Here is a 19,794-nt window from a genome sequence, read left to right as displayed (position 1 = left end):
ACTGGGCATGTCAGTGAACAGATTTTGTCTCCACTCTGGACAGTGAGCTGAATTTTGACTTAGGAGCTGGTTCCAGCTGGGAGTAAGTTATCTGCCCACCTGACAGCCATGCATTTATAGCCACTGGGTATTATTTAAATAATGCCGCTAACTTCCCATATAAAATAGGCGGGAAAGAGGTCCCAAACAAGTAACCAGCAGGGGAAAATCAGTAGCCACCAGCTTCCAGCTGAGAGGCACTAAGGGGATTCAGGTGGATCTTCGATGGGGTTGGGGTGGAGGGGTTAAGAATATCACGAAGTTTACACTTTTTTTTCTAACAAAGTAAACGTGTACAAAATTGGTTTATATGGTGTTCTCAAAAAGCTTGTCTATTCCCCCTCAATGATATCAATAATGTTAAACAAGGATGAATTTCAGGACTAAGGACACAGTATTGTAATGATAGGTACATGTATGTAAATAAGGTAGGTGGAGAAATATTCAGCTTAAAAATATTAAGATTGAAACATGTAATCTTTTAAAACACAGGGGCTAGTGTAAGAGCAGGGGACTGCTGCAATTTTAAAAAAGCAATATGCTGCTATAAATGCATACATTAGAGGTTTTTCAAAACAAAGCTATAGTTCGGGGAAAGCAATGATAGAAAGTAACAATATGGCCTGAGAAGGCTTTTTTATTATTCATTTGTGGGATGTGAACGTCTCCGGCTAGGCCAGCATTTATTGCCTATCCAATTACCTTTGAACAGAGTGCCTTTTAAGAGTCAACCACATGTAGGCCAGACCAAGTAAGGACTAAAGGTCATGGTGCAGCAGATGGGTTTTTACAACAATCGACAATAGTTTCATGGTTATCATTTGACTAGCTTTTTAATTCCAAATTTATTACTTGAATTCAAATTTCACCATCAGCCGTGGTGGGATTGGAACCCATGTTGCCACAGCATTAGCATGGGCTCTGGATTACTAGTCCAGTGGCATTACCACTATGTCACTACCTACCCCTTGTCAAGGTGTTGCAAGTGGCCTTTTATTGCTGTTTGGCCATTAGCTCAAACAACTGGGTGATCATAAAACATCAAGGTGTTGCATCCTTCAGAAAGAGAACCATAAAACAAAATTGTTTGGAAGAGATGCCATGTTTTCACTTAGTTAGAAATAAGCCTTTTGCTACTTCCAAGGCCCAGTGGTGTAAACACACTTGGACAAGACATCTTGGTGGGTCCTCATTTGAATCCATGCACTGCAAGTTTTGGACATGGGGCTAATGAGTGCTAACTGTGTATGGTGGGTTAGGGTATTTAAGATTAAAGTTTCATCAATAATAAATTAAATGAATTGTAAAAAAAATCATACTGTCAGCTGTGGCTCAGTAGGTAGCACTCTTGCCCCCAACTTGAGCACAAAATTTATGCTCACATTCCAAACAGTAGTGAGGGAGTGCTGCACTGTTGGAGGTACCACTCACTGGAAGAGACATTAAACAGAGGCCCCATCTACCTTCTTGGGTGAACATACCAGATCCCATTGTAGTACTCAAAGAAGAGCAGCGTAGTTCTCCCTTGTGTCCTGGTCAGTGTTTACCCCTCAATCAAGATCAAAAAACAGTATCTTATCATTTATCTAATTGCTGCGACTTTCCTTGTGGGAACTGGAGGAGCACTGGAGGACATTTTTATACTAACCTTGAGGGTATCTTCATCCTCCACACCACCTGATGACCCAATTCAGCTTTGCAGTTGTTGTGGTACATTAAAAGTAAGCAAGTCCAAGTTATTACTTACACACACGTTTTAAAAATGACTTATGTTTCTAATATCATTAAACGATTCGTGATTTTCCAATGTCGATATACAATTCCAGGTTTTTATTGTAAACCAGATTCTCATGAATAAATAAGACTTTTTCTTGCTGGGGCCTTGCCTTGGCCCATCTCCCACTTTACTGCAAATTATTTCCTGAAACTTACATAATTACTGTTCTAAATTTACACTGGGCAGTGTCATCACCATGAGTTTCCCTAATAAGGTGATACATCTCCTCGCAGCTAGATTCTAAAATCCAGCAAACCTGTGGCTTGTCAATGTGTTATTATTCAAAATGGCTGTGGGTGGGAGAAATACCTGATTCTCAGCTAGCCCCCCTGGTGGGTGGGTGGGGGGAGGTTTGCAGTTTAAAGTTAACTATTATCAAATTCACCCACAAATGTTGAGTTTCATCAGTTCTCGGTAAGGATGGGGAGTGCTTTGTTTTAGTTGACAGTCCAATCCAACTCAAGGGGGGTGACAAACAAAGCTATTAGACTTGCCTACCTGTGAACTCATTTCAATAGAAGCCAATCACATGGCAAATCGTGGAGAGGGCGGGGAAAGGGCTTGAAAATTTCACACACCAAACTATGGTTTGATTTTAGTTTTGGCAGGCTAAATATCCAACCCCACCCACAAAACCTGCAAGCAACACTACCAGGTTTATTCCTTCCGTCTCACCTCTAATCATTTTAGTTTAATGCAGGTGTGATATCCAACCAGATCCTGCATTAAAATTGTATCTTGTTGCTGATAGACAGGACAAATGCCCTTTGCTTACGGCTGAAGAAATCGTTTTTGGTGAATGAAAAGTTAACTTTGAAAACATTTTCCAGCAGTGATTCAAGGAGTAAATATCCCATCATCTAAGACAAAGAGGGTAATTCCAGCTGTTGTGGAAACAAGTTTAGCACTCTTTCCTGCTAAATCCCAGTGTGCAGTATGGAAATTTGACTTAACTAATAATTGTGAACAACAAATACAAGAAAATAAAAGACAAAGTTACAGCTGTTCGCGTGGAGTGTATGCGGTTTTGATGCTTGGGTAAATTGATCGTGTGCTTACAGCAGGGAGCTGGAGATAGGGCTATAATGCTGTGGTGTCAATTCTCCTTCCTGCTCTCCCTTTGCATATGACTCCTCATTGGGAACTTGGGAGTGGGGAATTTACCTGTTTGGTCCTTTCTCTATAAATCATAAAATATAATCAAATCCTGATTATAAAAACTGATTTTCCAGGTTAATTACTGAATGGAATTGAAATTTGAATTCTATGCCTGTAACACTACAAAATGTTAGGAAACTGTCAAAGTTGACAGGAAGCCAGTCAGCCAAATACCCAGCATTATTGCTTAATGGATTATAGATTTATGGTTATTTTAAATTTAGAAAAAAATCTAAAAATTATCTTGGAAAGTGTACATCAGTAGGCACTTAATACTATTCACAATTAATTGAGGCACAAAAAAACCCTTTTTAACCCCAATGTGCAAAAACAAAATACATCTTTTCACACATTAACTGTATCAAAGAATTTCAAGCCCTTTGGTGAAAAGCAAGACTCCACTGAAAAGGAGAGCTGCAACAGGGCAATTTACTTCAGAATAATACAGATTGATTGCCATTTTTACGGCAGGCCCGAACCTGTCACAAAATGAGGGATTCATACATAATAATTACAACAGGGTTTATCTTCTATAAAACATCTCTTTCGAAACAAGTCTTAAATTTCCTGCCGGGTCACACATCACTGACATCTGCTACTGAAAGTACATCTACTTTGGTCTTGAATGTTGTCGAGAACTCTTTTGTGAGCAGTTCATGTAAACAAACTCCATCATGAGAGTAGACCCATTTCTTCCCAATCCAATCATATCGCTTTGGCCCACTGAGGAAAAATGTACAGAAAATGATCAAATGAGAACACAGGCACATTTTTAATCCTTACAACATTACATCTTAATGGCAGGTCCTCAATTAAATGAAAGTTTCAGGGCTCTCACCTGACACCCAGACAGATTTAGTTTAGTTTAGTTTAGAGATACAGCAGTAGGAGTGGAATTTTGGCAGTAGGAGGCCACAGCTGGGATCTCGCCAGTCTGGATCGTGGGTGGGGGGTTTGGGGGGCCCAAAACTCCTTGTGAGGGGACAAAACTTCAGCTGCTCCTGGCCCACAAGGAGTTTAAACAGAGGCAAACTTCTCAAACCTACCGTGGCCTCTTCTGGCTGGTGGGCTCTCCCGCTGTGCTTCTGCTGCCAAGCTGCAGGCTGTGCAGGACTCCCGCTGGTATGAAGCCATGATCACATCGTGATGCTGATGATGTCATCAATACGCAACTTTTGAACGTTAAATGGGACAATGCCTGGCTCATCAATGACACAAGTCGGCATCAAAAAAACTGACGACTCTGGGAATATGTTGGGTTGCAGCTAGGAGATTGAATTTTCTAATTTTAACCCCTCTGCTCAACATTCTCGCTGGGTGAGTGGTGGTTGTTGGGGGCGGGGAGGGGGGGCGGTTAAAATTCAGGCCATTATTAGTATGGAGAAAGAAGTAAAGTTTTCTACTGGATCTGGCTTAAGAATGGCTGCCAACTGCTGCTGTATCAGGACCACAGGGATGCAAAAGCTCTAAGACCCTGACAAGCAGAAACGTGATTCACTTTCCTTTTGTGTTGGTACTGCATTTTTACTACCAGGTTTTTACACTGCCCATTGCTTCTGACGAACTACAACTCAAGTGATGAGAATATTAAGAATAAACTAAACAAAAAAATTAACCAAATTGCTCAGCAATACCTGAGCCTGCTTGAATTCCCAACATTAAAAACCAAATTACCTGCTTCTTTCTCATACTTGCATACTGGTAATGCAAAATGAAAGGCAGATTTAAAGAAAAATAATGTAAAAACAGATTTTAAAAGATACACTTACTTACAATGATCCATCTACAATAATAAACTATCTGTGCTATATAATGGGTGCACTTGCTGTTGATACAGGAGTCACGCTTCCTTTGTCACACTTTGCTGATTGGTTCAAAGTGAAAGAGCAACAAGTCAAAACCAGGAGACAGGCTCAGGCCCACATAACTCACCTGGTGTCCTTTTGGACAGGTGAGGCACAGCTTGTAGGTGGTCAATCAAGCCAATGTGTAACTACAGTAAAGGGCCCATCACATGAGCAAAAAAAGTAAAACGCACTGTGCGCAACAGCTATCATTGTAAGACGACAGCCAGGTCAAAGAAAAGAGCAAGAGGGATAAGCAAGTAAACAGATGGAAGGAGAGGACAGTGACAATCACTCTGGCAAAGCCAGTGTTTTTACCTTCAACTCATTTACTCTGATATGCAAGCTGTAAATCTCCATCACACCCTCTCGTCTCACTACTCAGATCTCTCTTTCCCATCCCCTGCCCCCGCCTGCTTCTCACTGAGCAGCCCTTCTTGTGGAATCCCACCAGCCCCAGCACACAGCTCTTCCCTGCTGACTCCGAGGCTCCAGCAGATAGTGACTACTGGACTTGCATGCAGACACATCATCTTCTTGGTGAGACAGTGCCACACCTGACGAGCTGCCTTTGCTCACCAGTCATAGCTGATGGGTGGTGTTCGGGGTTGGATAGCTAGTGGAACCAGGCAAAAGTACCAACATTAATTAAACTGCAGTTTTTCCCCCCAAAATTTCCAGCAATCTGAGCATGTGCGCGGTGGAGATAGTCAGGTTGGACAAGTAATTACGAATTAATTTTTTCCAAATGACTTCCAGAACAACATAAACCATGAACCTTGCAACCTCGAACTGTGCCCAGTTTAAATAGGAAAATTACATTCAAGTGCTTATTGCTACTTTAGAGAGACAGAGTGAAAGAAGTTGGCTGTGAAAGGAGAGGCTGTCATATGGAGTGTAGCAAAAGGGAACAAAATGTACCATATGCACCATATAATTTTTAAAGTGCAAATCACCAAAGCACAAGTTCAATAAGAAGCTTTGTTCTACATTCACTGTATACCTGATGGGAGACGATAACCAGATTTGTCGGTTTGGAGTCTGTTTATTAATAACATATGTCCCCATGCTTTCTCCCATCTTTATTGTCAACACACCGCTCTGGGAAAAAAAGTAAAAATATAGTTTATCAGAAGAATATTTTACAAATACTAGTCGATTTCCTGTGGCTTTGCAGGGAGTCAAGACTCAAGTGTAGGCTTCAGGTGAAGTGGGATTTGAGGACAGGGAATAATTACAACAGAACTTGCAGACTTAATTCAGCCACAATTTTAAAGTTAAACATTCTTTTCTCATTTTTATTTATATACTTTGATTTATCATTTATAGTTGAATAGCAAAATCAGACAGCATTCCCAGATCTGCAATTTAAATAATTTTGACTAAACTTCAGAAATTGTGCCCAGTTTTGATAATGGCCATGTTGGCCTACAGTTAGAAGGCTGTAGAAACCCACTTTGTGAGACAGATATCAGTGTCTCTGGAGCCCATCATACACTTGGTATTGCAATGACGTCTTAAAGACAGGACTGTAACATAATCAGAGTACAAGATAAACAAGAATTTCAGACAGGTGAGCTGGCTGGTGCAAAAACCTTAGCTTCCATCAGTTATGGGCAAAGATTTGCAATACAGCCAGGGCAGCCTTTTCAAACGCCATAGCATACAAGGCTACAGGCCAAGTGCTAGAAAATGGGATTAGAATAGATAGGTGCTTGACGGCCGGCACAGACACGATGGGCCAAAGGGCCTGTTTCTGTGCTGTATAACTCTATGACTCTAAATTGTGCACAATAAAGTGTTGCACCTGATTTCACAAACTAAGATTCTGGTTTCTTGAGCATCTCCAATTTTAATCGCTCCATTGGTAGCTGTGACTTCAGCTGCCTATGCCTTAAACTCTGGAAGTCCTTCCCTAAGCCTCTCTGCTTCTCTTCCTTTAAAACTTACCTCCTTGACCAAGCATTTGATCAAATGTCCTAATATTGCCTCATGTGGCTCAGTGTCATATTTTGTTTGATAATTACTCCTGTGAATCGCTTTGGGATGTTCTATGTTAATGGTGCTATATAAATCCAAGTTGTTGCTGTAGCTATATTTAGTAATAAGGTATATTGTGTTAATTAGTGACACTGTTCCTCTGTCTGTGAAGAAGTATGATTACAAGTGTTGAGTAGTCAATGTATTAAGTAATGTATTAATTGGATACGATGATGATCGGGTGTGATGAGCAAGCACTTGGCCTCCACTTGACACCTTCCTACAAGCTACTGTTACATGCTTCCTTGCATCTGGTTGTATTAATAGAAAATTGACAGCCTGCCCCATTTACATGGCTATCAAAGAGAATGGAAATAGAAAGATTTCATGCGCCTCAAACGGGGAGTGAAAAGAGACGAGGAAATGCAGACACTTAAGTTTTACCGCAAATGTTACGTCATAGTCTTTTGGAACAAAAGGTTGATCTGCAAGATCTTCAAAGAAGTCAGATAAAAGATCCAGTGTTTCCTCTGCAAGTTTTTCATATGTGGCCTCATCCAGTGAACTGCAAAGAAGAAGAAGAATGATTTAAGCTCATCAGCCTGTGGCAATGTTTTCTGTCATTTCCGAACACCTAAATAAACTTTCTTTCTTGTAAAGGGAATGTGTTAAGGTGTACCAAAAATGAAGATTTCCCTCTCCTTTCTCTTCTGCAGGCTTCTTATTACCACCATCTCACCCAAGGGAATAAACAGATCGCTATCACAGTCTGCCATCAATGCCGTTAGTCAACTGAGTGTATGAGGTCAGTTTCAAGTTGTTGAGATCACGTTCAGCAAACCAATGAAACACACTAACGATACGCAAACAGGTTAGGAGGAACATGCAGAACTCAGATCAGCAACTCCAGGAGATGACTCAGAACGATTAGCCCTTTCTAAACCCATCTAACCTCAATTTAAGTGTTTAAAAGAATGGGGACTCTCCTCTCCCTGCTTTCTACACTTTCTAAATGTTTAGCTGCTGAGAGCGAGCTCTCATCACCCCTGTGCTTGCTGACCTACCATGGCTCCCAGTCCAGCAACGCATCAGTTTTAAAATTCTCATTCCTGTTTTCAAATTGCTGCATGGCTCACCCTCCCTTTACTGTAACGTACTTTGACCCCCCAACCCTCCGAAGTTTCTGCACTCCTCCAATTCTGGGCTCTTGTGCATCCTCGATTTTCACTGCTACACCATTGGTGGCTGTGCCTTCAGTTTCCTAGGCTCTAAGCTCTGGAATTCCCTCCCTAAACCTCTCTGTCTCTCTCTCCTCCTTTAAGATGCTCCTTAAACAACCCATCTCTTCAACCAAGCTTTTTGTCACCTGACATAATATCTCCTTATGTGGCTTGGTGTCAAATCTTGTTTGGTAATGCTTGTGTGAAGTGTCTTGGGTCACTTTACTACATTAAAGGTGCTATATAAATGAAAGTTGTTGTTGTAAGTGACTCACACCCAGAGTCCATATGGTCTTACACATCTTCATTTTGTATCATCCACTTCCTTTAAAGATTCCAAATATTATAGAGGAAGATAACTTAGAAGTGTATCTCACATCTCTGCTGGTTACTTATTTTTTTGCTTTAGAACTGTTGGGTAGACTGGAAACAGGAACTTTTTCTTGTGGAAACTTCCCTTTGTTTGATACCATGAATTTCTCCTCTGGGACATCATGAAGACTGTCCACCGCTCGCTTTCTTCAACTGTAGAGGTGTCAGCCGTAGCTCAGTAGGTAATACTCTTGCCTCTGAGTCAGAAGGTTGTGAGTTCAAGTCTCGTTCTAGAAACTTGAGTGCAAAATCTGGACTGACACTCCCAGTGCAGCAGTGAGAGAGTGGTACACTGTTGGAGATGCCATCCTTTAGAGGAGATGTTAAAGCAAGGTTCCCCGTCTGTCCTCTCAGGTGGACATAAAAAGATCCCATGGCACTATTTTGAAGGGGGTGGGGAATTTCCCTCAGTGTCCTGGCCAATATTTCATAGAAACATAGAAAATAGGAGCAGGAGGCCCTTCGGGCCAGCTCTGCCATTCAAAAAAGATCATGGCTAATTCAGTACCCTGTTCCCACTTTCTCCCCATATCCCTTGATCCCCTTGGCAGTAAGAAATATATCTATCTCCTACTTGAATATATTTAATGACTTGGCCTCTACTGCCTTCTATGGTAGAGAATTCCACAGGTTCACCATCCTCTGAGTGAAGAAATTTCTCATCTCGGTTCTAAATGGCATACCCCGTATCCTGAGACTGTGACCCCTGGTTCTGGACTTCCCAGCCATCGGGAACCTCCTCCCTGCATCTAGCCTGTCTAGTTGTGTTAGAATTTTATAGGTTTCTATGAGATCCCCTCTCATTCTTCTAAACTCTAGTGAATATAGGCCTAGTCCACCCAATTTCTCCTCATACGTCAATCTGCTATTTCAGGAATCAGCCTAGTAAATCTTTTTTGCACTCCCTCCATGGAAAGAGCATCCTTCCTCAGATAAGGAGACCAAAACTGCACACAATACTCCAGATGTGGTCTCACCAATGCCCTGTATAACTGCAGTAAGACATCCTTATACATGATAGTGGCCTGGCCAATATTTATCCCTCAACCAACATCACCAAAAAAAGACAGATCATCTGGTCATTGTCACATTGCTGTATGCTAACTGGCGCTGCATTTCTTACATTGCATCTGCAACTACATTCCAAAAATATTTCAATGGCTATAAAGCACTATCAAGATATCTGAAGCAACAGTAGTCCCACTCAACTGGACAACAAAGGAGAGGTGTTGTTGGAGGATGGTCTAGTTGACCAGGTCAAAGGCTGTAGAGATGCTAAGGGGGTGGAGAAAGGATAATGCACTGTGATGTGTCTTTGATTTGGGCCATTTTCGTGCTTGGTAGAGGTGGAAACCTGATTGGAGAGATTTAAACAAGGAGTTTTGGGAAAGATGAGCATGGATTTGCGAGGTGATACGTTCAAGGACTTTGAAGAGGAATGGGAGATAGAAAATGGGGTGGTAGTTTGCAAGGAGAGGGGATCAAGGATGGATTTTTTGAGGAGCAGTTGATGACAGCGCTTTTGATTGGGAGGTAGACATACTTGAGCAGAGGAAACCATTTATAATGTCATCTTGCATAGGGGCTGGGAAGAGACGTCAGTGGATCAAGCAATTAACTAGAAATAGGGTCAAAGGGGCAGGAAGTGAGTCTCATGGACGAGGGAGAGTGAATAGAATTATTAACTTCTTTGACGTACACATTAACCGTGATAACATATCACTGTCTCGAGTCAATCAAACCCTCTCTGCTTGACATTGATAGATACATCAGAAATATGTCAATGGAATGCAGATCACTAAATTTATTGAGGCTGTGCTGTTACTCTCATTTTATCAAATGTCTAGGTTTCATTATTTAGACACAAAAGAAATGTTTGGGTTGTGTTGCAAACAGGATAAGTAAACATCAACCCCGACATTGTGATCAAACCTGCTGACAAGAGCGGTGCTATTGTTGTCTGTTGTACTGACATCTACCTTGCAGAGGCTGAGCGCCAACTCTCAGACACTTCTTCCTACTTCCTCCTGGACCATGACCCCACCACCGAACATCAAGCTACTGTCTACAGGACTGTCACTGACCTCCAACCTCAGTCCCGCAACCCCAGACAGCCTGATTCTACCTCCTTCCTAAAATCTACAAACAGGACTGTCCTGGCAGACCCATCGTTTCAGCCTGTTCCTGCCCCACTGAAGTTATTTCTTCCCTGGTCCAGTCTCTTCCCACCTACATACGTGACTTTTCTGACGCTCTACGTCATTTGGACAATTTCCAGTTTCCTGCCGTGAACCGCCTCCTCTTCACTATGGACATCCAATCTCTCTACACCTCCAACCCCACCAGGACTGTTTGAGGGCTCTCCACTTCTTCCTTGAACAGAGGTCCAACCAGTCCCTGTCCACCACCACCCTCCTCTGCCTGGCTGAACTTGTTCTCACATTGAACAAGTTCTCCTTCAACTTCTCTCGCTTCCATCAAATAAAAGGTGTTGCCATGGGTACTCGCATGGGTCCTAGTTATGCTCGTCTTTTTGTGGGATCTGTCGAACATTCTTTGTTTCAGTCCAGCTCAGGCCCCCTCCCCCAACTCTTTTTCTGGTATATTGATGACTGTGTCAGTGCCATTTCCTGCTCCTGCCCGGAACTGGATAACTTAATCAACTTTGCTTCCAATTTCCACCCTTCGCTCACCTTCACATTGTCCATATCCGACACTTCCCTTCCCCGACTTCTCTGTCTCCATCTCTGGGGATAGGCTGTCTACTAATTTTCATTATAAGCCCAACGACTCCCACAGCTACCTCGACTACACTCCTTCACACTCTGCCTCCTGTAAGGATTCCATTCCATTCTTCCAATTTCTCCACCTCTGACGCATCTGCTCTGATGATGCAACCTTCCACAACAGCGCTTCTGATATGTCTTCCTTTTTCCTCAGCCAAGGATTCTCCCCCACTGTGGTTGACAGGGCCCTCAACCACGTCAAGCCCATTTCCCGCATTTCTGCCCTCACCCCTTCTTCTCCCTCCCAGAAACATGACAGGGTTCCCCTTGTCCTCACTTTCAACCCCACCAGCCTCCACATCCAAAGGATCATCCTACGCCATTTCCGCCACCTCCAGCGTGATGCCACTACCAAATGCATCTTCCCCTCCCGTTAGCATTCCGAAGGGATCATTCCCTCCGTGACACCCTGGTCCACTCCTCCATTATCCCTAACACCGCGTCCCCTTCCCACGGCACCTTCCCATGCAATCGCAGGAGGTGTAATACCTTCCCTTTTACTGCCTCTCTCCTCATTATCCAAGGCCCCAAACACTCCTTTCAGGTGAAGCAGCGATTTACTTGTACTTCTTTCAATTTAGTGTACTGTATTCGCTGCTCACAATGCAGTCACTTCTACATTCGGGAGACCAAACGCAGATTGGGCGATCGCTTTGCGGAACAGCTCCGCTCAGTCCGAAAACATGACCCCAAGCGTCCTGTCACTTGCCATTTCAACACACACCCCTGCTCTCATGCCCACATCTCTCCCCTGGGCTTGCTGCAGTGTTCCAGTGAACATCAACACAAGCTTGAGGAACAGCACCTCATTTTACAATTAGCACACTAAAGCCTACTGGACTGAACATTGAGTTCAATAATTTCAAAGCATGACGGGCCCTTTTTTATTTTTATTTTAGTTTGTTTCATCATTTTTTTTTTACCAAGTGCCTGTCCACTGTGCTTATGGCTAGGGCTGTTTATAATTCTGTCATTTAACACCCTCTCTTCACTAATGCTTTGTCTTTTGGCACACTCTTTGCCTTTGCCCCATAACCTCCTTGTCAGTTAATCTCTCTGACCCTCTGTCGTATCAAAATCTTCCCTTTTGTTCTCTTATCCCCCACCCCTGCTTTATTTGATTTTTTTTGTTCTTGCAATTGGAAGCCTGTGACCAGTGGTGTACCGCAGGGATCGGTGCTGAGACCCTTGCTGCTTGTAGTGTACATTAATGATTTAGACATGAATATCGGAGGTATGATCAGTAAGTTCACAGATGACAGGAAAACTGGTGGTGTCATAAATAGTGAGGAGGAAAGCCTTAGATTACAGGACCATATAGATGGGCTGGTAAGATAGGCAGTGCAGTGGCAAATGGAATTTAATCCTGAGAAGTGTGAGGTGATACATTTTGGGAGGACTAACAAGGCAAGGGAATATACAATGGATGGTAGGACCCTAGGAAGTACAGAGGGTCAAAGGGACCTTGGTGTACTTGTCCACAGATCACTGAAGGCAGCAACACAGGTACATAAGAGATTGGCATGTAAAATTAAAGTGCATGGGATTGGGGGTAGTGTATTGTGATGGATAGAAAATTAGTTGGCGGACAGGAAACAAAGATTAGGGATAAATGGGTCTTTTTCCGAATGGCAGGCAGTGACTAGTGGGGTACCGCAAAGGTCGGTGCTAGGACCCCAGCTATTCACAATGTACATTAATGATTTAGATGAGGGAACTAAACATAACACCTCCAAATTTGCAGATGACACAAAACTGGGTGGGAGGGCAAGTCGTGAGGAGGATGCAGAGAGGCTTCAGGGTGATTTGGACAAGTTGAGTGAGTGGTCTAATGCATGGCAGACGCAGTATAATGTGAGGTTATCCACTTTGGTAGCAAAAACAGAAAGGCAGATTATCTGAACTGCTATAAACTGAGAGAGGGGAATATGCAGCGAGACCTGGGTGTCCTCATACACCAGTTGCTGAAGGTAAGCATGCAGGTGCAACAGACTGTAAAAAAGGCAAATGGTATGTTGGCCTTCATAGCAAGAGGATTCGAGTACAGGAGCAGGGATGTCTTGCTGCAATTATACAGGGTTTTGGTGAGGCCACACCTGGAATATTGTGTGCAGTTTTGGTCTCCTTATCTCCTTATCTATGTTCTTCCTATAGAGGGAGTGCAGCGAAGGTTTACCAGACTGATTCCTGGGATGGTGGGACTAATGTATGAGGAGACATCGAGTCGGTTAGGATTATACTCGCTAGAGCTCAGGGGGGATCTCATAGAAACCTGTAAAATTCTAACAGGACTTGACAGGGTAGATGCAGGAAGGATGATCCCGATGGTAGGGGAGTCCAGAACCAGGGGTCATAGTCTAAGGATACGGGGTACACCTTTCAGGACTGAGATGAGGAGAAATTTCTTCACCCAGCGATCGGTGAGCCTGTGGAATTCGCTACCACAGAAAGCAGTTGAGGCCAAAACATTGTATGTTTTCAAGAAGGAGTTAGATATAGCTCTTGGGTCTAAAGGGATCAAAGGGTATGGGGAGAAAGTGGGAACAGGTTACTGAGTTGAATGATTGGAATGAATGGCGGAGCAGGCTCGAAGGGCCGAATGGCCTACTCCTGCTCCTATTTTCTATGTTTCTATAAGGTGGTTAGGAAAGCATATGGGATACTTGCCTTTATTAGCTGAGGCATAGAATATAAGAGCAGGGAGGTTATGATGGAGCTGTATAAAATGCTAGTTAAGCCACAGCTGGAGTACTGTGTAGAGTTCTGGTTGCCACACTATAGGAAAGATGTGATTGCACTGGAAAGGGTGCAGAGGAGATTCACCAGCATGTTGCCTGGGCTGGAGCATTTCAGCTATGAAGAGAGACTGGATAGGCTAGGGTTGTTTTCTTTAGAGCAGAGAAGGCTGAGGGAAGACCTGATTGAGGTATATGCATAATTATGAGGGGCATAGATAGGGTAGATGGGAAGAAACTTTTTTCCCTTAGCAGAGATGTCAATAACCAGGGGGCATAGATTTAAGGTAAGGGGCAGGAGGTTTAGATGTGATTTGAGGAAAAAAATGTTCACCTAGAGGGTGTTTGGAATCTGGAACGCACTGCCTGAAGAGGTGGCAGAGGCAGGAACCCTCACAACGTTTAAGAAGTATTTAGATGAGCACTCGAAACACTATAGCATACAAGGCTATGGGCCAAGTGCTGGAAAATATGATTAGAATAGACAGGTGCTTGATGGCCAGCATGAACTCGATGGGCTGAAGGGCCTGTTTCTGTGTTGTATAACTCTATGACTTTATGATTCTACATTTCTAACCTTTGCCAGTTCTGATGAAAGGTCACTGACCTGAAACGTTAACTCTGCTTCCCTCTCCACAGATGCTGCCAGACCTGCTGAGTATTTCCAGCACTTCTTGTTTTTATTTCTGATTTCCAGCATCTGCAGTATTTTGCTTTTATTTAAGTAAACATCAACACATTTAGCTTTTATCAGTGAACATGAAACACAGAGCCAGGTCAGTTATGCACTGCACACAATTGCAAGCAGACACTCACTCGCACACATACAGCCTTTTGTCACTTCAAAATACCTTGCATTTTCCATTCTTCTCAAAGTTGAGGAATGGATTTCCTTTCTTTGGAACTTCAAGCATCTTCCTGAATGTAAATGCTGAAAATTCTACAAAAGATAAAAACATAATGTGAATGGGATAAAAAAAGATCATTCAACATGCTTGAAGCAAAATTCTTCAATCGATAATTTTAGCAAAAAAGTCTGTACAAGTATAAAATGAGATTTCCTCCTGATGCTTTGCTAAAGTAACCAGCACAAGAACATAGAAAAGGAATTCCTTCCCTTCAGTACTAACTTGCCTTTTTAACATTCAACATAACGAAGGTTCATGTTAAATCCTCCAACCTCTGTAAATTACAATATACTTTGTAAAGCTATCTAGATTATTACAGGTCAAAAAGAACTTAAAATAAGCCTTCATTGATCAATGAGTAAATGTACTGCCCCAATGTGTTACCAAACCACAGGGCAGGCATTTCTCAGGCTTGATATCTGGTCAGTGATGTATTAGCTGGTCCCAGTTGCAGCAGTAATGAAAACTGAGTGAACAACCCTCAGTTGGGACAGTAGCAGAGAGCTCAGTGTCACAAGGCTATGCAGGAGGAGAAAAATTAAACAAAACTGATTGAGATTCCTGTTCTTAATTGCTGTTCATGGACTCGCATTGGAAAGTGCTGATGTCAGGTAGCTGTGATACCCTCTTGACCAAATAGTCTGCTAACACTCATGATTTAGGCCTCTTGAGAATGGCCATTATGGTGAAATGATAGGAGAGCTTGCATTACCTAAAGGACTACTACAGCATGCAGCACCTTCACAGAAAGTGAAGAAAGAAGTCAAAGGCTTAGGTTATGTGTGGGAACGTAAGCACAGAAAAGTTAGTAAACAAATGACTAGATTGTGTGTTAAACACTGCAACATGAAGATGCTAAAAAAAACTGCTTTACTCACTAATCACAAATGTTATCAAATACCATGTCATCTTTCTTTAGTTAGTTACATAGGAGTGGTCCACTTAACTATCGCTCTTCAACTAAATGTGGTCTGACATTTAAGTAGCTCTTCTTTCACAGGCAATGACCAACCCCACAAAATTGCTGCATTTACTTTTCCTTAAAATACCCACATTCACCCTGCTTCCTGCTTAATGACTGCTGCGCTTCAACTTCCCTTTTTGCTACAAGGTCTTTGAATGCAACATTATGACCCATCTATGCTCTCATCTCTTCCACCCCTCTGATCAAGTTCATTCAATCTGCTTTCTATCCTATCCACAAACCGCGAGTGCCCTGATCAAAGACACCAGGGACTTCCTTTGTGATTTCAAATATTTTACCCTTCCTTGACCTTTCCACTGCCTTAGGTAAGGTCAGCCAGTCTACCTTACTCCCCTGCCTCTGCTCCTTGGCACCCCTTCCTACCTGTCCCATCATAAGTGTTCCCTGCAATGGTTTCTCCTCCTTTGAAGAAACATCTTCTGTCTCCTGACCTGCTGAATATTTCCAACATTTTCTGTTTATAGTTTAGATTTCCAGCATCCACAATATTTTGCTTTTGCAGGGTAAATGTGCAAAGCTGTGCTGCCTGGATAGGTGTCACAGCCCTGTATGGTGGATATTTGGGGTAGAACATTTAGGGTATGGTGGGTATCCACTACTGTTGCTGGGTAGCAGCTTAGGTGTGCAATTGAGTTGGGAATGAGGAATTAATTGTAGGACTGTAGTGCTATCAAATTTCTAGTCTGTTGAAAGGATCCAGGCAGCTTTACCTAAGTAGGTCCGATTGTACTGAAGTTATAAATATTGCAACAGGTCAAATTTCTTGATTCTATGCACAAAAGTGAGAGCAATCCAAAAACAATATGAAACATTTCAATCCTTCATACTTTCCTTGATGTGTTCACATCTCTCTACAGGTAAAAAATACCCATGAAGTACAGATGCAACATGGGGCAAGGTGTGTCATGCTCAGTCTTGTGCAAGCCCAGCACTTGACAGCTAAAAGTATCTTTTGGGATATGCTATTGTTATGCGATGGGAGTAGCTTTATATTGTGCTGCACTTATTTTGATTGCAGAAGTTCTATATATAAGAAAGAAACACTGAAAGGAGAGATACAGTGTGTGGCTGCTATGCAACTGCCTCTGGCAGAATGTAGTAACCTGGTATGTGTGAAGCTCCATCTGGTGGAATATCGAGTAAATAAGGAGAAACTGTTTCCATTGGCAGAAGGGTCGGTAACCAGAGGACACAGATTAAAGGTAATTGGCAAAAGAACCAATGACGACACGAGTAAAAACAGTGAGTTGTGACAATCTGGAATGCCTGAAAGGGCAGTGGGAGCAGATTCAATAATAACTTTCAAAAGGGAATTGGATAAAAACTTGAAGGGTTTGGTTTGCATGGCTCCCCCTGGTGGAATATCACATTTTTCCCAAGAGGAAGACTTTTAAAGTTAGATTTTTACTGCCAATTTAAAAACAGGAGATTTTTGTTTTTTTTTTATATTTATATCAGAATCAGGGCAGAAATCAGAGGATAAAGAACCAGGGTAAATTTTTTTTAAAAATCGGTACGGAATCAGTTCTTATTTTGAGCATCGCTAGGGACACAAAAGATTAATGAAGCAGTTAAGCTAAATAGTAACTCGTGTTTATACAGCCCCTTTAACACAGAGTAAAAACCTGTTTAGGTGCTTCACAGAGGCATAAACAGGCAAAAATGGATGTTGAGGCAAAGCAGGAGATATCAGAAGAGGGACCAACATAGTGCTCAAAGAGATAGCTTTTAAGAAGGGTCTTAAAACTGTGCAGTCAGCATGGCGCAGTGGGTAGCACTCTCTTATCTGTGAGGCTGAAAGCTGTGGGTGTGAGCCTCACTCCAGAGATTTGAGCACAAAAATCCCCACTGAATCTCCCAGTGGAATACTGAGGGACTGCTGCACTGTCAGGAGGTGTCGTCTTTCAGATGAGATGTTGAACCGAGGCCCCGTCTGCTCTCTCAGGTGAATGCAAAAGATACCATGGCCACTATTTTGAAGAAGAGCAGACGAGTGCTCCCCACTCTCCCAGCCAATATTCATCCCTCAACCAACAGCACAAACAGGTTTGTGGGAGCTTGCTGTGTGCAAATTGGCTGTTGTGTTTCCTACGTTACAACAGTATCTACACTTCAATGGCTGTAAAGCGCTTTGGGACATCTTGAGGTTGTGAAAGGTGCTATGGAAATGTAAGACTTTCTTTCTTTAAAATAGAAGATGGAGCTTATGTAGAGAATTCTGTGGGACCTAGATGGGCAAGCATTCAATGCTGGGGAACACTTAAAAGACCAGAAATGAGGAACGCAGAGGTCTTGGAGGGTTGTACAGCTGGAAGAGGTTACAGTGATTGGAAGGGGTGTGGCCAAGGAGGGATTTAAACACAAGGATGAGAATTTTAAATAGAAACCACAGAAAAATGACAGCACAAAAGGAGGCCATTTAGCCCATCGTGTCCAAGCTGGCCGAAAAAACTGTCTTCCATCCTGCGGATGTGTCCAATCCACTGAAGCCGCTTCTATTGTGTAAGTGCCCACACTCTTGGGAGCTCTGCCTTTGAAAGGACTGCCACATTTGTGATTTTGTACTGCTAGGATATGCCCATAATACACCACAGACAGCAAAGATGGGAATTATTGAGCTACTTTTCCTGGAAGCTGTAAGTCACCCATGTTTCACAGCCATACAGTAAGATGCTGAGAACACAGGCCTTATAAACCATCAGCCTGGTCCTAAGGGCCAGCTTGATGTCATGTGCGTTTCACAAGTCGGCCAAAGGTGGTAACTGCTTTCCCTATGCGTGTATCGAGTTCTGCATCAAGGGACAGTTTGTCTGTCACCATGGACCCAAGGTAGCAAAAGTTGCTAACCAAAAGAGAACCAGAAGACACTGATTTAAGGTGACTGGCAAAAGAACAAAAGGCAACGAGGGAAAACTATTTTTTAAATGTGAGTGGTTAGGAACTGGAATGCACTGCCTGAGAGTGTGGTCGAGGCAGATTCAGTCAAGGCTTTCAAAAGAGAAATGGGTAATTACCTGAAGAGAAAAAATCTGCAGAGAAAAGGCCAGGGGCAGGACTCAGAATTGCTTTTGCAGAAGCCTGGCACAGACTCATTGGGCCAAATGGCCTCTTCCTATGATTCCAACTCTGCTTGGCTGCATTCCTGGCAGCTCCATCACATGACCTCTGGCCTCCTACTGTCCCGCCTCCATGCTTTCGCTATTGGTCAGCCATCCCATCCAATCAGAAAGAAACAGGCCCTTCAGTAATCAATCCGCTTTGGTAAGGGAAAAGGAGGCGCGAATAGATGCGCCGACCAACCACTCAGGAGGGGCGCCGTCAGCAGATCACGTGACAACCGGGTAACAGGAGGATCAATGGCAATGTAACGCGGGGAAAGGGGCGGTGAATCGGGGGCAGAGAGGATGCCTTCGGTTGAGCGCAGCGAATTTAGGGGCTCCATATGACGCAGGGTGGGATTTAAATGAATAACGGCCAGAACACAAACAGAACCGTCACTGCCAATACTCACCGTCGCTAAAGTACTGAGTGAAGGAATGGATGCCTGTTTGATTTCCCGGACGGCGGTTACTCTCGGGCGCTTTGTAAATGGGCGGATTAAAGGGCAAAGACAGAGCCGGCTTCGGTTCACATAGCCCGCCATGGCCACCGGGAGACCAGCGATCACATCGGGGGTCGACTGGCAAGCAGTGATCGTCCAGCGGGACTGCGCATACAAGTTCAGCAAAGGGCGGCGCAACTCGGGTCAGAACGTAATCACGCATTGGAAAGGGGGCAGGGCTAATGCATGCCCGGCATAGTGGGCGGGGTTTGTGTTAGAGGTTGCTCCACCCCCAGGAGCGCGGGTGCCGCCTTTTAAAGTGCAATCGGCAAATGAAGTGCACAGATTGATACTCAGTAAAACAAAAGCAAGGTACTGCGGATGCTGGCAATCTGAAATAAAAGACAGGAAGAGTTGGAAATAGCTGGTCTGGCAGCATCTGTGGAGAG

The 19,794-nt window shown here is 43.2% G+C and overlaps 1 protein-coding gene across 1 annotated transcript; it reads right to left on the bottom strand.

Annotated features, from left to right (window-relative positions):
- Positions 1-1,848: 1,848 nt before the first annotated feature.
- fxn (frataxin) lies at positions 1,849-19,543 on the bottom strand. The gene is made up of 5 exons (XM_068030559.1): positions 19,316-19,543; positions 14,763-14,851; positions 7,243-7,363; positions 5,822-5,919; positions 1,849-3,697 (listed from the first exon to the last, which is right to left on the bottom strand). Exons 1-5 carry the CDS (start codon positions 19,445-19,447, stop codon positions 3,550-3,552), a joined length of 588 nt encoding a protein of 195 aa, XP_067886660.1. The 5' UTR covers positions 19,448-19,543; the 3' UTR covers positions 1,849-3,549.
- Between the last annotated feature and the right edge of the window lie 251 nt (positions 19,544-19,794).

This window comes from Heterodontus francisci, chromosome 4 (assembly GCF_036365525.1).
Source record: "Heterodontus francisci isolate sHetFra1 chromosome 4, sHetFra1.hap1, whole genome shotgun sequence".
NCBI classification, from domain to species: domain Eukaryota; kingdom Metazoa; phylum Chordata; class Chondrichthyes; order Heterodontiformes; family Heterodontidae; genus Heterodontus; species Heterodontus francisci.
The sequence above is the reverse complement of the archived record's forward strand: the minus strand, read 5'-3'. Positions and strand labels throughout refer to the sequence as shown.

What these genes read in the sequence shown, in the direction of transcription:
- fxn (XM_068030559.1), bottom strand. Translation starts at nt 19,447, where the DNA reads ATGGCGGGCTATGTGAACCGAAGCCGGCTCTGTCTTTGCCCTTTAATC. An exon ending in AGAAGAATGGAAAATGCAAG is followed by an intron (nt 7,364 to 14,762) that starts GTATTTTGAAGT and finishes TCTTCTTTGCAG; the next exon opens with TTCACTGGATGAGGCCACAT. An exon ending in TGGTTATCGTCTCCCATCAG is followed by an intron (nt 3,698 to 5,821) that starts GTATACAGTGAA and finishes ATTTTTCCTCAG; the next exon opens with TGGGCCAAAGCGATATGATT.